The 16015-nt window shown below is 44.1% G+C and overlaps 4 protein-coding genes and 1 long non-coding RNA gene across 8 annotated transcripts; 1 reads left to right on the top strand and 4 right to left on the bottom strand.

Annotated features, from left to right (window-relative positions):
- Positions 1-780: 780 nt before the first annotated feature.
- On the bottom strand, positions 781-3523 carry LOC133468245 (gap junction Cx32.2 protein-like). The gene is made up of 3 exons (XM_061753921.1): positions 3364-3523; positions 2470-2618; positions 781-1560 (listed from the first exon to the last, which is right to left on the bottom strand). The coding sequence occupies exons 2-3, from the start codon at positions 2596-2598 to the stop codon at positions 949-951; spliced, it is 741 nt and encodes a 246-aa protein (XP_061609905.1). The 5' UTR covers positions 2599-2618; positions 3364-3523; the 3' UTR covers positions 781-948.
- A 706-nt stretch (positions 3524-4229) lies between these two features.
- Positions 4230-6658, bottom strand: gja13.1 (gap junction protein alpha 13.1). Of its 2 annotated transcripts, none has more exons than XM_061753919.1 (2): positions 6476-6658; positions 4230-5698 (listed from the first exon to the last, which is right to left on the bottom strand). In XM_061753919.1, the coding sequence occupies exon 2, from the start codon at positions 5669-5671 to the stop codon at positions 4802-4804; it is 870 nt and encodes a 289-aa protein (XP_061609903.1). In that variant the 5' UTR covers positions 5672-5698; positions 6476-6658; the 3' UTR covers positions 4230-4801. The 2 variants fall into 2 exon arrangements, with proteins under 2 accessions (XP_061609903.1, XP_061609904.1); XM_061753920.1 differs by having other exon boundaries at positions 6428-6531.
- Positions 6659-7523: 865 nt separating this feature from the next.
- Positions 7524-11677, bottom strand: LOC133468241 (gap junction Cx32.7 protein-like). Of its 3 annotated transcripts, none has more exons than XM_061753914.1 (5): positions 11521-11677; positions 10491-10631; positions 9682-9867; positions 9394-9551; positions 7524-8457 (listed from the first exon to the last, which is right to left on the bottom strand). In XM_061753914.1, exons 2-5 carry the CDS (start codon positions 10600-10602, stop codon positions 7945-7947), a joined length of 969 nt encoding a protein of 322 aa, XP_061609898.1. In that variant the 5' UTR covers positions 10603-10631; positions 11521-11677; the 3' UTR covers positions 7524-7944. The 3 variants fall into 3 exon arrangements, with proteins under 3 accessions (XP_061609898.1, XP_061609897.1, XP_061609899.1); XM_061753913.1 differs by having other exon boundaries at positions 7526-8457; positions 10474-10631; positions 11521-11668; XM_061753915.1 differs by having other exon boundaries at positions 7527-8457; positions 9394-9495; positions 10474-10631; positions 11521-11667.
- On the top strand, positions 10639-12596 carry LOC133468254 (uncharacterized). Its single transcript, XR_009785433.1, has 3 exons — positions 10639-10942; positions 11511-11774; positions 12529-12596. It is a non-coding gene; the product is annotated as an uncharacterized LOC133468254 (long non-coding RNA).
- A 50-nt stretch (positions 12597-12646) lies between these two features.
- On the bottom strand, positions 12647-15993 carry hsdl1 (hydroxysteroid dehydrogenase like 1). Its single transcript, XM_061753917.1, is given in 6 exon segments — positions 12647-13648; positions 13731-13868; positions 14919-15002; positions 15108-15553; positions 15761-15791; positions 15793-15993. Coding segments are annotated over 6 exon segments (954 nt in total). The 5' UTR covers positions 15982-15993; the 3' UTR covers positions 12647-13582.
- Positions 15994-16015: the final 22 nt, after the last annotated feature.

The following is a 16015-nucleotide window of genomic DNA, read 5'->3' on the forward strand; positions in this document are numbered from 1 at the left end:
TCACACAAGATGGCGCTGCAACCTCACTAGCCATTAACTTACATCCCGTATGCATCCATGTACCGGTAAATCTTTGGGGCTGAATTTGATATTTAACTGAAGTAAAACTGGTGCAGTACAAAAAGAGCATTACGTCCAAAGGGGTAATTTATATGTTATATTTATATTTTCTAGTTTCTGAAACACCATGGGGACAATTTACATATTTTAAATTCGGCTGGTGACTGTACTATTAACAATAGAAAAATGTCACTTTGCACACATTGTGTATTTTTTGATGTGGTCACACGTGCATTGCACAAACACATTGTGATGAATAGCATTTATTAAGAACTTCCCAACTGCGCTCAGGAAGGCCGGAGTTAAACCCGCACTTACAAGGCCACGCCCCTTAAAGGCACACATCAACACACGGATGCATGTGTGCGTAACCTTCGGCTTATTTATGTACATTGACTTTTATTATGTTTTCCTATTTTACAATCCAGCGCTGTTTGTATTGACGAACGTAACAAAAGATGATTTAAGCCCGGTACGTGCGCCACATCGCTGGGCGGCAGCAAATAGTTTTGAGCGCTCGAGCGTCCAGTCGGGGAGAAACGGGAGGGATTCGGTGGAGGAGCGAACCATTTCTGAGACCATTTTGGGGGAGGGGGTGCAGTATTTTTGCCTTGTTGAAATATTCTATTTCAAGCAAGTAATCATTTTAGACTTTTTTTCGAGGTCGTTTCAAAAAAGAGGTACCATTTTTTTTTGCGGGGGAAAAAAATGTATGTCAAATTTTACGTTATAGCATTTATATAATAGCATTTCAATGTGTTTCGATGGGGAACATTGACGTCATATACAATGGAGCCCCACATACTCGCGGTTGGTTACGCAACCAGCCGAAGTCAAGGCACCGCGCTGTATTTCCAAGTTGCCCCTGGCGCGATATTTGGAAGATGTTCAGGCCCTGGCGAAGGCGGCGCCGCCGTTCATCGGTCCCTGCAGGGCTCCGGCGGCCATTTTGGCCTTCCTCCGGGCGGTGCTGGAGCACGCCAGGTAGAAGACCTCCACCACGTTGAGCAGCACCGACACGCAGGACACGGCCAGCATGAAGATGATGAAGACGGTCTTCTCGGTGGGCCGCGACATGAAGCACTCCACCGTGAACGGACAGGGGGCCCGCGAGCACACGATCCGGGCCTCCATGATGAAGCCGTACAGGTAGTACTGGCCCACGATGAAGGCCAGCTCCAGAACGATGCGGAAGAAGATGGACGTCATGTAGTTCCCCAACAGGTCGCCCTTGATCTTCACCTGGCCCTTGTCGTCCGAGTACTTGGGAAGTTTGAGCGCCGAGGAGTCCTTCTTGCGCTGTCGCTCGCGTAGTTTGTTCTCCTTGTGGATGACGTGCATGACGTGGCCCAGGTAGACCAGCGTGGGCGTGGACACGAAGATGATCTGAAGGACCCAGAAGCGGATGTGCGAGATGGGGAAGGCGTGGTCGTAGCACACGTTCTTGCAGCCCGGCTGCTTGGTGTTGCAGATCATCTTGGACTGCTCGTCGCCCCACACCTGGGACCCAAAACAGTGTCAGCGTTCATGGCGAGTGCCACTCCTGTCCTGCAGATGGCACTGGTGCGCACACACAGAGGCTAAGTGACTCACTGTAGTGTGTTTTTAGGTGTTGATGTCTCAAAAGTATTTATTGCCCAAATGGCCGTCTGTTGTCGCACTAGAGCGGCAGCAACTTCCCTGTGCGTTTTCGACATACTTGGCAAATAAAGAGAATTCCGATTCCGATTCCGATTGCTACGCGGTAGCCCTTTGCGACATACAGGACATTTTGACTGACTAATACCGAGTAACTCACTAACCGTTTTTGCATACCAGACATTAAAAGTCATTTTCTTCCTCAACTGACGTGATATGTTGTCCTTTTTAAAATAGTTTATGAATTAATGTGCTGATTAAACGAAAGTCACAGATTGGGATAAGGGTGACGATTGAAGAATTGTTGCATTTCTTTCCAACAATGAAATCTGAAATCTGCAAGTTTGTCGAAGACGTTTCACCTTTCATCTTGCTTCAGCGACTCTTAATTATTTCAAACCCTCGAACACCCTCAGACAAAAAAGATGGTTCGCCTCAAGGAGAAACGCCTGCGATGCAAATTGCAGGGCCGTGCTGTAAGGAGGAGTGCAACGAACTCAACATTGGAGAAACTAAGCACGCCGCTGCACAGGCGCATGACACAACAAAGGCGAGCAGTTGCCTCGTTGAAACCTTTCGGCATTACGTGACCTATATGAATGGGGAATCTGTTACACCAACAACATCAAATCTACAGAGATACGATTAGTTTTTGTTTTTGGAGAGGGGGGGGGGGTTGTCTGCTCTCAACTGAGGGTGTAGTTTCAAACTGTTGCCAGTGGTGGTGTTCTGCCAGAGTGAAGTAGAAGAAGAAGTAACGTAGAACGGGACCTTCTCAGCGCCGGCTCCCAGGATCATAATCCTGAAGATGAAGAGTACGCTGAGCCACACCTTCCCGATGACGGTGGAGTGCGACTGCACTTTGTCCAGCAGCGACGCCAAGAAGCCCCACTCGCCCATCTTCAACCTTGTTCACCGCACTTTCAACACAAAAACAACACAGAACTTTTTTTTTTTTAATGGCAAATCCTCCAATATATCATATCATATATATCATCAATAAATGATGTTGTTGAATACTTATCCATCCAACCATCCATCCATTTTCTTTTACCGCTTATCCTCACAAGGGTCCCGTGCGTGCTGCAGTCGATCCCAGCTATCTTGGAGGCGGGGTACATACACCCTGAACTGGTTGCCAGCCAATCGCAGGGCCCATAGAAAACTACAAAACCATTCGCAGTCACATTCACACCTACGGGCAATTTACAGTCTTCAATCAACCGACCACGCATGTTTTTGGGAAAACATGCAAACTCCACACAGGCGGGGCCAGGATTTGAACCCCGGTCCCCAGAACTGTGAGGCAGACCACCGTGCCGCTTAGAATACTTATATACATGATATACACCTGTTATATGTATGTGTATATACATAACACATCATATAATATATAGTATATATAGTTTAGAAAATGTCTTTGTAGTAGTAGTTACAATTGATATAAACTTCTCAGTTGAACAAATCAAGCATAACATAAAAGCTTACACTAAACATTTTTATTTTTGAGCTCTTGTTTTCTTGTTTTTCTCATTTTTGTTGTTGATTAATTAGCATTTGAATGCCACTGAAAAATGTCAGCATCCGGTCAGTGTTGATTCAGTGTAAGCCAACGATTAGAAAGTACATGCCAATTGTCTTAATAAATGAAGGTGAGTCGCTTACCTGCAATTGGACGAGCGACTGGTGCTGCTCTCCAGCTGCGTTCTGCAACCGCCGACTGCTGAAATGGAAAAAAGGCAAACAGCAAAGCAAACGTGAACTGCTTTTTTTTTTTGCCTTGAACTTGGACTCAGGTTGCACAATTGTGTGCATGTGTGTGTGTGTGTGTGTGGTCACGTTGTCATGCTGCAGATGATAAAAAAAAAAAAAGTGACACACACTTTTGGGCTGGCAAAAGACAAGATTATGTTGGTTAATCATTTTTTTTTGTGGGTGTGCATTAAAGTCCAAACCCCGAGTTGTTGTTTTCATCTTATCGTCATGTGTTACACAACTTTTTCATATGACATCATTTTTTTTTTTTTTTATTTTTTAATGATACAAATGTATTTAATGTGATTTAACTGCTGATAGAATCGAATTTATAGGCAGTCTTGCAACACGGCAATTGTTTATTGATAAATCAGAAAACTAAATCTGTCAATCAATTTCGAGTGTGGAAACGTTGGAGGAAATATAGACGGTATTTATTGTTATTAAATATTTATACACGTGTTTACATAACTGTGTACCTGCCATTGAGACAAAAAAAATGGAAAAAATCATAAAAATTATAATGCTATGAATAGATTTTTTAAATATGATTTTATATATAATATATCTGAATATATATATATGTTGATGCATTAATATGAATACAATAAAATCCAAGAAAGCGTTGAATCAAACTTACTTAATGTATAACTTTAATATGAAATATAATTATGGCATAGGAAATTACAGATATTCTACTATTCCTAATAATAATAATTGTGTTATCATTTCTTCACAAAATTGTTTGACTACTCCTAAATAATAAATTCAGCAAACAGTTTTTGTATGAAACTTTAATCATTTTGCCAAAAACATACAGCAAATGTACGACTTGAAAAAATAGAGCAATATCCAATATCATGATCATTATTATTTCCTATATTCCTGCACATGAAAAATAACTTAAACAGAATCAAAAACCGTAAGAGTAAAGAAACAACATAAATACAGCAACAACACTATTTCTCTTGATTTTTACATTTTAATTGGGATAAACAAATACAAAATTGATGACTTGAAAAAATAGAGCGAAAACTTGAACGTCTTCCATTTTTCGTCGCGCTTATCCTGACTCGGGTCGCGGGTGAGCTGGAGTTTATGCCAGCTGACTTCGGGGCGAGGGGCGGGGCTACGGAGAGGCCGATGTGCCGCCGATCATCATCGCGGTCATCATCATCTATTTTGCACGACACGATAACTTAAACAGATTCGAAAAACCATAGAGTAAATACAACAACAACCTTTGCTGGACATGATTTTGTTTTGGTTTTTTTACATTGTAAAAAGAAAGAAATACAAAATGAATTCCATGAAAAAAAGCCAAGTTCCCTGCTAACACGCTAACACGCTAAGAATGCAAGTGGTCGCCCAGCAGCTGCTTCTCCTCCTTGGCTCCATCCAGACTCCCTCCCAGACTCTGGCTGGTCTCCATCTCCAAGTCCAGGTTCTTCTTGCTCTGCTTCAGGGCGTCGTCGACCGTGGGCCACCGGGGCTGCGACAGCGCCACCGGGTTGTCGGCCGAGTTCCCCCTTCGGGACCCGGACCTGGCCTTGCATCGCCTGCACAGCAGGTAGAAGACCTCGGCCACGTTGAGCACCAGGGACACGCACGCCACGGCCAGCATGAAGATGATGAAGATGGTCTTCTCGGTGGGCCGCGACATGTAGCACTCGACGGTGAACGGGCACGGCTTCTTGGAGCACGGGAACATGGGCACCATGATGAAACCGTACAGGTAGTACTGACCCGTGATGAAGGCCGCCTCGATGATGATCTTGAAGACCAGCTGGGTGAGGTAGCTCCCCAGGAGGTTCCCCTTGATGGTCACGTTGCCCTTGTCGTCGGTGTACTTGGGCGACTTGAGGCGGCGCGGTCCGCTGGGGCTGGCCAGCTTCTCGCGCATCTTGTTCTCCTGGTGGATGACGTGCATGGCGTGGCCCAGGTAGACCAGGGTGGGCGTGGACACGAAGATGATCTGAAGGACCCAGAAGCGGATGTGCGAGATGGGGAAGATCCAGTCGTAGCAGACGTTCTCGCAACCGGGCTGCTGCGTGTTGCACACGAAGTCGGACTGCTCGTCGCCCCACACGCTCTCGGCCCCCGCGCCCAGGACCATGATCCGGAACAGGAAAAGAACCGTCATCCAGATCTTGCCGATGACGGTGGAGTGCGACTGGACCTTGTCCAGTAAGGACGACAAGAAACCCCAGTCTCCCATCTTTGAGGATGACGTTCAATTGGTGGTCTGGAATCAAACGACACCGCTTAATGCAGACGTACCTTGACGTACGAAAGTGGCCGCCCCACTTAAGTTCGGGACCCCCCCACGGAAAAATTCCTGCCTCCGATTAACTGATAACTAACCAGTGGCGTCGCTAGGCCTATTTTAAAATGTTGTTAAGCCCCCCCGAAAAAAGAGATTTGTTTTTTTTTGTGGTTAGGCCAATTTTTTGGTGTGTCTTAGCCCCCCTAAAACTGTTATTAACCCCCTCCCCCCTGCTGGTGCCTACACTATCGTGTTTTAAGAAAGAAATAGTTCAATCAGCGACATAACATTTTCTGGGTGCAACACTTCTGGGGGATAAGCCCTCCAAATACATCAAACTTAGTGACGGCCCTGGGACTGACAAGGAAATGCTACCATATCGTAGCAGGATTTTGGGTTTCAGGATTTCCAATAAATGGAATAAAATAAGTTGGGATATAGAATATCAAAATCAAAATCAGCAGAAAACATACGGATCAATCTCAAATAAATACCAATAAACAGTTTCTCTCAAAGTTTTATTTTTTATTATTTGATTATAAAATAAATATTTTTCACACATTTGAACTTAAAGTTTGTTTCCCCCCCTACACACACACACACTTTGCATTATAGCGTGAGTGTGTGAAGGGAACGAGAGCAGCTGTGTGAAGTTCATGGAAGAAAAGTGAAAACCGACGAAGAGCCGAATAACATTCAGTCACTCACAGGTAAAAATGAATGATGGTACTGTGAAGCTTCATGCTGCCGTCTTACCTGATGAGCGGGTCGGGCTGGACCGTGCGCGTCTGCGGCCGAGTGCTGACTGAGCTGGACCTTGGAGCGGGTGCAGGGTGACGAGGGTGACGTTCAAATCCTTCCTGACAGTACTCGAGTATCTTTCTGTGTCAAATGCGTACTCAAATGAGTACTGTCCATATTGGCAGTAAAAAATAAATAAATCATCTTTGCTTTTGTCCTTAAGTACATTTCAGGATCTGTACTTTTTTACTTAGAGTCAAACGAGTACTTTTAGCAGACTATGAGGAAGTTTTTTTTTTTAACTATTTGTACTTTTACTTTGATTACTTTGAGGAGGCGCTCAACGATGATTGGACACATTGTGCAACAGCAATCCCGCCTCCGTTTGTCCCTTTGGACCAGCGATGGAAGCGCCGCTAATAATTAACAGCGCCAACACAGCCACACCACCAACATTTGTGCCCCAAAAAATAATTTTCAACATTGTGAAAATGCTAAGAAACAAATATTTTCATGAATGCTAATTTAAAAAAAAAAAGCGGGTTTCTACTTATTGTGCGAATGCTAAGAGTCGAGCATTCACCGTGACACTAATAGCTATATCAAAAAAAGTCAACTTACCGTATGAAAGGTGAGAGACGAGCATTCGTGAGAAAGTTAATGTTTATAAATAAAAAAAATAAAATATGTATATATATATATATATATATATATAATAAAATGCAAACACTGATGGAATGCTAAACAACATTTCCTGTTTAACTGGACTGAATAAGAAACTTTATTGATAGAACAAAGAAATTATACCAGTGCCAAAGAAGCGAAACAATTTCATCAATGATTACAGTTGTATTGGATTACACTTTTCCCACTGTTAGCAATATCACCCCTCCCCTCCAGTTGGCAACTTGAAAATGTTATGGTACAACCCGCACAATTTTGGCAGGGCGTCAACACCCACACTTTCCGTTGAGATGGTTGAACACCCACACTTTTCTTTTTTCTTGTTTTTATCAATATTACTAAAGAAATGTATGGTACACCCGCCCCCCCCCCAACCCCCCCCCCCCCCCCCCTCGCCCCGCACTTCCCCCAGACTTTTGCAGAGGGCTGTCACACCCATGAGGGATGCAGGTGTATCATCACCCATGCTTTTTCCAGAGAAAGTTTTTTTAAAAACAAAAGATTCTGCTGAAATGCTTTGACACCCACACTTTTCCTGCTATTAGCTAATATCAAACCGGCACCAGTTGGTAACTTGCTACAACCCTTACAATTCTGCACAGTGGTGTCGCACACCCACACTCTTTCTGGTGAATGGTGGTGCACCCGCACTTTTTCGCTTTTTCGCATCAAAATGACTCCTCAAAAATGATACGGTACAAATCCGCAAGCATCCACCGCACTTTTGCACAGGGGCACATCACACACCCACACACACACACACTCACACACACACACACACACACACACTCACATACAGTTCAGATATGCACCTCCCCCGTTCTACCCGGCGACCCTTTTCCTGCCATCTCATTGGCCCTACCGACGCCAAACTTGCGTCCCTGCATCTCCAGCTCCACGTTGTAGCCGTTTTGCATCATGGGGTCGTCCCTCGCCACGTACGCCTTCCTCTGGGCGGCGGGCGGCGCCGGCGTGACGGGTGTGACGGGCGTGACAGGCGTGACGGTGTAGTCTCGCCGCCGGGCCACGCACTCCTTGGCCGCCTTGACGCACAGGTAGAGCAGCTCGACCACGCACAAGGCCAGCGAAAGCGAGGCGGCCCCCAGCATGAACCAGATGATCAGCGACTTCTCGGTGGGCCGAGACAGGAAGCAGTCCACCTGGTGGGGGCACGGCGAGCGCGAGCACACGTAGCGGGCATCCAACTTCAAGCCGTACAGGAAGTACTGGCCAACCACGAACGCCAGCTCCAGGAAGATCTTGGCCACCAGGTGGATCACGTAGGCACGCAGGAGGCGTCCACGGATGCTTACCTTCGAAAAGTGGATGGAGAGATAAATGGGTAGACACGATAGATACAGATAGATACAGAGATACGATTAATCGATACATGAGGTACGATCAATAGATAGATACGGTAGATCATGACAGTACATACGATACATCCATACAAGGGATACGATTTATCGACACAGGTGATATGATCGATCGCTAGAGGCGATAGATGAGACGATAGACACAGTAAATCGATACAGTGCATGAGATAGATCGATACAGGGGATGTAGATAGGCATCAGCGCCGGAAGCTGAGCGCATTCCCTTAAAAGACTCACAAAAAAACCTGCCGCATAATTGTCACCTGTATTCAAAGGCTGTGCATGTTTTTTAAAGACAATAACGAGTGAAAATAGCGCAGTTAGATACATTTGCGTAGGCTTGTTTTGTTCAAATAGATCGCAGTAATGCCCCCTTGCAGATGGCAGCCGCCTGAGGTTAGTGATTCATTTCCGCCTGCACAGTGTTTTGTCAGATCGTTTTTCTATAGATTGCATTGCTAACCTTTGAAAATCTTTTTTTTTGGGAGGGGGGGGGGGGGAGGGGGGGAATGCCGTAACACAGACATTTGCTTGTATGAAGTTTTTGTCCGGTCGTTGGCGGTGATGTGTTAACATTGATGGGCACGGGTGGCTGTCAACACAGCGAACCCCTGCTAGCATAGCGCCGTGTTCTTACTATTTTATCAGGCTCAAGGACCCTTGAAAAACAGTTTGGGACGATGATGTTACACAGGTGTTTGCTTTTTTTGAGGTGGGGGTGGCGTAACAATTTTAGTGTTGAAAAAAACGGGCGTTCCAAAGGCAATTAGGGTTTTACCAATTGCTCCAAAACTGATTGGTATTATTGAAAATGACCGCCAGTTTCCTTTTCTTGAACGAAAAAAAATAAATACAAAAAGACAACCTTTGTACCTTTCCGCTGCTTTTGATGTACTTTGGCATCTTGAAGCTGCGCTGCAGGAACAACAAGGTCTGGTCGTCCAGCTCGGCCTGCTTCCGCATGCGCTCCTTCAACTGCGCAGCGCACACACGCCATACTGAGACTTGGTCAACGAAGTGTCGCTGAAACGCTTGGACAAAAATTTGCTTTCGCGCTAATGCTAATGCATGTGACAAAGCGTAGTTTGTGGTTTACGATTTAAACTATTAAAATAGGCAATTCTCAGGAGAGTGTTAATTACTCGCTGTTGCTTGCTGTACCTTCTTCTCGACGTGGATGACGTGGAGGACGTATCCCAGGTAGAGCAGTTTGGGCGTTGCCACGGCGATGATCTGCAGGGCCCAAAAGCGCACGTGCGAGATGGGGAAAGCGTGGTCGTAGCACACGTTCTCGCAGCCCGGCTGCCGCGTGTTGCACACAAAGTCCGACTGCTCGTCGCCCCACACCTGCGCCGCGGGGACACCCGCGTCAGCCATTTTGAATAACATCTACCAGGTGTTTGCCAAAAGTCACGTATGTAAAAAGTAGAAAGTCTCAAATGTTAATCTTCAAGATTCAAGCAAGATAATGTAGCAAAAATCAAGTAAGTCAAGTCATTAGTCATTAATATTCATAGTCATGCTAACGGATGTCAAAAACATTCTTTTTTTGCATAGTTTGAATGGTGAGTCACATGAATCGTATGAATGCTGACAGATGAGCATTTGCGCTAATGCTAATAGCTGTCAAGAAACGTGTTTGCTCTAATTGGCGAACACCAAGAGAAGTATTTGTGCTATTTCTATTGGCTGTTAATAATGTTTATCTACTGGCGAATACTCAGCGGTAAGTTATCATGCTAATGCTAATGGCTGCAAAAAAAAATAAAAAAAATCAACTTATTGTACGAATGCTGAGACAAACATTCTTGCTAAAGGCTGTAAAAAACACATTTCCACTTATAATGAGAAGAGACAAACATTTGTGCTCAAGAGTGTAACAAAAAAAATAATAATAATAATAAAAAATCGACTTGTACGAGGCATTAGCGAAAGTCGAGGACGTGAGCTGACCCTGTCGGCACCCGTACTCAGGATCAGGATACGAAAGACGAAGAGGACCGTGAGCCAGACTTTCCCGATGACGGTGGAGTGCGACTGCACTTTGTCCAGCAGGCGGCCCAGAAGATCCCATTCGCCCATTTCGCACGACGCTCGTCACGATCCCTAAACTGCGAAACGAGATGACACCTTGTTCTTTAGGGCCAATCACAGTTGTGTCAATCCAAAGAAATATCTTCTGCCGAATCTGCTGGGGCACTGCGTCACTTGCCCCCAATGCAAACTTTCCATTGTATGAAGACTTTTCAACCATTTCCTCCCATACACACACACACACACACACACACACGAAAGCCTTCTTATGAGTTATTTTGTCAATGATAACAAAGGTTACAGAGGTCCATGTTGCACTTTGGACGGCGGCGGCAGCGGACCTGGAAGGTCACACAAAGAAAAACTTGTCTGATTGGAGTCACAGCTGGTGATTATGTTTAAATCTACCCTCGAAACACACGCGCACACGCACACACACACACGCGCACACACACACATACATCAAGTTTTATCTGCTAGTGAGCCAGACCTAACCTTGGATGATAGCAAGTGACACACACCTACTGTACATGCACGCACACACACACACACACACTACGAGAAAAAACTTTTCAACTTTTGACTTTAGGTCACCTTACCCTAATTTAAGTCATTTAATTGTAACACTTTTCAATTATATTAATATTTGTATTGATCATATTAAACAAAATCACAAATGTTCTTTTCAAAATTGAATTCATGTCACATTTTTTTTTTTCAGCATCCTCGAGTCCCTTGAGCGGCACGATATCAATTGAAGTTATTATTATTACTAACTGGTGCCAGAAATGGGACAAAATATTAGGGACCGTTGTCATTATTATGATACAGTTGTACACACCGCAGCAATGTCCATCAAAAAAGTGAGAAATGATATCTTTGTAAGGCAGAATGTTCAGATCCAGCGCTTGTATTGGATGCCATGATATTGTGTACCTAATGAAGTGTCTGTGCAGCTGTACGTACCGATGAAGAAGAGCACAAAGACAACGGTGAAGACGACGAGGAGGAAAGTCGGCGCCTCGGTGGGGGAAAGTGAGCGTCGAGCGTTGTCTCGTCGTTTCGTTCCGAAGGGGTCTTATCAGGAAGGTTCCGTCCTACGCACGGCAACAAACCTTCGAGACATACAAAATAACACCAGCAGAGGCCCAGCAGCTTCTGGAAGCGGGCCGCGACGCCTTGTCCGGTCTGTCCCATCTCGCATTGTCATATCAATGCCTGTGAGTATTATTCTATGCTGTTTGTATGTGATGCTGTTCCGTGTGTAGTTAAGTAGCACTTGTTTAACATTAACGTAACATCGATGCTGATTTGCGTTAGCCCGTCTATGTCATTTTGCGTTATACGTTAACACGGAGCTAGTAGATTTCCGTTCGATGAAGGTCACATAGATACAGTGCCGAGATACCAATTGAATTTATTCCGTGACCACGCTTGTGACACAAAACACTTGCATCTTAAATGATCTTACCCGTTGAAATGAACGGAAACGCCATTAATCCGTTACAGCCTCCACCTAAAAAAACAACAATCTTTTTTGTCATGTGTTTTTTAATAAGGAAAATAGCGCTCTATAATATTGTACTTTATAAAAATATACATATATAACCAAATATAATGTAAAGCGACATGTCCACCAGGGGTCGGTACAACGGTTATGCAGCCAAACGAAGAAGTTTTACTCAACTACTGCAAGTGACTCAGAAATCCACAGTAATATTAGTCATTTTTTACATAGGATACAGAACATATGCCCGCGAGTATTGTTATATTGTCTGTCTGCATGTGTCGCAGCACCGTTGGTGTTCAAATATCCGTGCCTTTTAGCATTGTAACGCCGTCACGTAGATGCTCGTCGCTGAGCTCGCTTATGGCTTTTCCCGTTATGTGTTAGCATTAAGCTAGCTGAACGTCATGGGAGTCTTTTCGCTTCCTCAAAGTGATGTGATATTATCGTCTCTCATTTCTCAACAGTGCGGAAGAACGGGCGCTGAGGAATACTTTATACCACAATTGTTCATCAAAGGCTAGGTAGATTTACCACATCTCTGATTTATTAAAACAGTTTGAATGAAGGTACACGAAGAGTCTGTTTCTTTTTGAATACTTTATTCCTCCCAAATAATCAGAAACATCTTCATTTGCCAAGTCTGTCCAAAAAACACACGAGGAATTTGTCTCCGGTAGTTGGAGCCGCTCTAGTACCACAACAGACAGTCAATTGACAGAGAACACTTTTGATACATAGACATAATAATAATAACCATTTGTTTTGACGCCACGTGCGCGCAAGGTGAGCGCAAAGCGTCTGCGGTGGTGGCGACGTGAGGTGAGGGGTGGATAAGCTCCAGCTGATGGCACGGCGACCACGTACGAGCGTGCGCAAATGATTCGCAGCACTTTTAAAAAGGTACAACGCGTGACACTGTGACATATTACACCAGGGGTGGGCAAACCTTTGTGCTCAAGGGCCACACGGGTCAGTCGGGTCATTCGTAAATAAGAAAAAAAAAAAAAAAAAAAAGGAGTCAAAAGTGGATGACAAATTGAATCATCTTTGAATCATATAGCCTTTTTGTGAACAAATAGCATGCTTTCAAGGCAAAACACAATATTGTAGCTTTTTTTTTGTGTGTGTGTGATCAAATATTGATGAGAAAATAATGCCTTTCTGTGAGCAAATGTACACTTATTGTGACAATGAAAATAAGAACCACTATTGTATTGTCAAACGTCGTACACAAATATAATTGCACCAAATATCTAGATATTAGTAGCCGGAATATATGGTGCTTATAGGGGTAAAACACCTATTTGTTTTTTTAATAAACAATGCATTTCCGTGCATACAATTTTTGTGGCAACATAGCATTTCAAGAAGTTGGGAGTGTATCTGTGGGAAATGTTTGGCCACTTACTTTTATACTTTGACCACCCCTGTATTACTGACTGTACACCAATGGGAGGTTACAACACAACTTGTGTTCTTATCTAAATGTCTGGACGACGCCGCCAAGACGATCCGCTTTTAACCGATGAACACTCGCCAGCCCAAAACCCAAATCCACTCGGGGATGCACCTCATCAGTCCATACTGGGGAAAACAAAAACAATCAATATGTAAGATCCCAAACATGAACATAACATTGGCGCGTGTGTAGACTTTCGGTGGCCACCTGCAGCGTGTGCGGCCAATAGCCGGTGGTCCGGTTGGACACGCCCAGGGTGGAGATGGCGTGGCGCGCGTAAACGTGCGGCGTGGGCGCGAACCAGCCTTCCGTGGACGACGCCGGACGCCGCTCACTGGAGGCCATCTGCGCGGTAAAACACCACGGAGGAAATACAGCGTGCAGATTTTTAGGCACAGGAACCTCTCCAGGAAAAGGTGGGCAAAGGCCATATTTGATTTTGAAAAGACAAACATGGCCCACATCGTTTGTAGTTGGGGTCAAACAAAACGTTAAAAATGTAAAGTATGGAATATAGAAAATAAGTCACATCAAATACTTAGTTTGAACAATACAATAGCTTTGATTTGATTGTTATTAATTGTATCATATTCAATTTACCAATTATTTAATAAAGTAAAATGTATTAGATATACAAAATGTTTTATTTTACTCTTCATTCATATTTATATCATCTTTAGAATTGTTGTAACCAACTATTATTTCAAATCAAAAATGTTAAAATAGTTCAAATGTGCACGTAAAATATAAACAACAAATTTAAAATATGTTATCTCATTTTATTGTATTGTTTATAGTTATTGACCATGTATTTAGTAAAATAGAAAATGTTAAAAAATGGTTACAATGTGTATGTAAAATTGAAGTTACAAATTAATTAAAATAGTATGTTTTAACAATAAAATCAGAATTCATTCTTTTTAATTTTATTTTATATAGTCAATGTTATTATAACCAATCGATTATTTCATACAATATAAATTTTCAATGTAAAATTGTTTATATTACTAATTTATTTAGATTTACAGTAACTCAATTAAACAGTTATTTAATGAGATATCCTAAATGATTTTCTATGTAAAATTGTCAATTTCAATAATAAAAATTATTTTTTCAGTGTTAAACTATTACATAATTTGTAATTTAACTATATTAACCAATTAATAAGATACATTGAGGAAATGACGTAAATTGTGTTATTTCACTAGTATAATACTAATTTTATTGTTTAAAATTAATTAACCAATTCATTCAAGGAGCAAAAAAAGGATCAAATACATTTTTATTAATTTCTTTTTAAAAAAAAAAAGAGCTTCCTTGTGTGTTCTACTTTAGGGGTTTCTGTTGCATCGTAGTTGAAATATTTTTTTTTGCAATCATGAAGCTTATGACGACCTGGAATGGAAGCAGACTTTGAGCAAAGATCCCTCTCGCGCCGTACTCGACGTGGAGCGCTCTGGAGAAATGATCCAAGTACCCCTGAAAGCAAATATTGAATTATATTTTCACAATTATTGCCCTTTTGTGGGCAAATATAGCGGTCCAAGATGTCGGCGCGTTTCTGTGGGAAAGGTTTGGTCTCACGGTGGCGGCGGTGAGCGTCACTCTCCCAGGCGGCGGCCGGCAGCAGGCGCCGGACGAGATGTTGACCACGGCCCCCCGGCCGCGCTCCAGCATGCCAGGCAGCACCAAGCGGGTCAGCAGCGTGGCGCCGGCGACATTATTGGCCGTCACCTCCATCAGCCTGCGCTCGGACATTTCCACGAGCTCGCGGGGCGACGCGCACGCCTCGTCCACGCAGTTGACCAGGAAACCCACATCTTTGCCCCTCAGGGCTTCCTTGACGGGCTCGCCGGCCGCCTCGTCCCAGCAAAGGTCGGCGTGGACCGGGACGGTTTCCACGCCGTAGCTCCGGGACAGATTTGCGGCAAAGTCGCCGACGGTGGCCCGGTCCTGCGTGACGAAGATGATGCTGACGCCTTGCCGGGCCAGCTCCTCGGCGTACGCCTGCGCCACGGGCTCCGATGCACCTGACGAGAGAGATGAGAGATGTTTGGATCAGTCAGTGTCCAGAAAGTGAAACTGATGGTGAATTATTGGAATCCACTTTATTTTATTCCCTGCATGTATGCGTGGTGAATTCATTCACCCAAGTTTCAGTACTTTTACAAACAACCCACTGGTGCATGAATGACAAGGCACCGGTAAGTACTTTTTCCACCCGTGCTCTATCTTACCATAAACGACAGCCCAGTCTCCATATCTTTGCCGTCAGCTTCCTGCTGGGGATCATCCGGGGCAGGAAGTGCACCCTGACCAGCACGCAGCAGTCCCTGAGCAGGACGACAGCCCTGCTGGCCGTGTACACAGCGCCCACCACGGCCAGCGTTTCCAAGTATACGCCACACGATCGGGAAATTTCGCCGTACAGCAAGTGGAAGCTGTCCACTGCCGCCATGCTTCCCCCTGAAAACTCTCAATTCCAGAGAACG

The sequence above is a fragment of the Phyllopteryx taeniolatus genome, chromosome 18 (genome assembly GCF_024500385.1).
Source record: "Phyllopteryx taeniolatus isolate TA_2022b chromosome 18, UOR_Ptae_1.2, whole genome shotgun sequence".
Lineage (NCBI taxonomy): Eukaryota > Metazoa > Chordata > Actinopteri > Syngnathiformes > Syngnathidae > Phyllopteryx > Phyllopteryx taeniolatus.

Excerpts from the sequence above, each read along its gene's own strand:
- LOC133468245 (XM_061753921.1), bottom strand. The coding sequence starts at position 2,598 with ATGGGCGAGTGGGGCTTCTTGGCGTCGCTGCTGGACAAAGTGCAGTCG. Across the intron at positions 1,561-2,469 it reads TGGGAGCCGGCGCTGAGAAG|GTGTGGGGCGACGAGCAGTC; the intron begins GTCCCGTTCTAC and ends TTTGGGTCCCAG.
- gja13.1 (XM_061753919.1), bottom strand. The coding sequence starts at position 5,671 with ATGGGAGACTGGGGTTTCTTGTCGTCCTTACTGGACAAGGTCCAGTCG.
- LOC133468241 (XM_061753913.1), bottom strand. The coding sequence starts at position 10,594 with ATGGGATCTTCTGGGCCGCCTGCTGGACAAAGTGCAGTCGCACTCCAC. Across the intron at positions 9,868-10,473 it reads TGAGTACGGGTGCCGACAGG|GTGTGGGGCGACGAGCAGTC; the intron begins GTCAGCTCACGT and ends CCCGCGGCGCAG. Across the intron at positions 8,458-9,393 it reads ACATCAAAAGCAGCGGAAAG|GTAAGCATCCGTGGACGCCT; the intron begins GTACAAAGGTTG and ends CACTTTTCGAAG.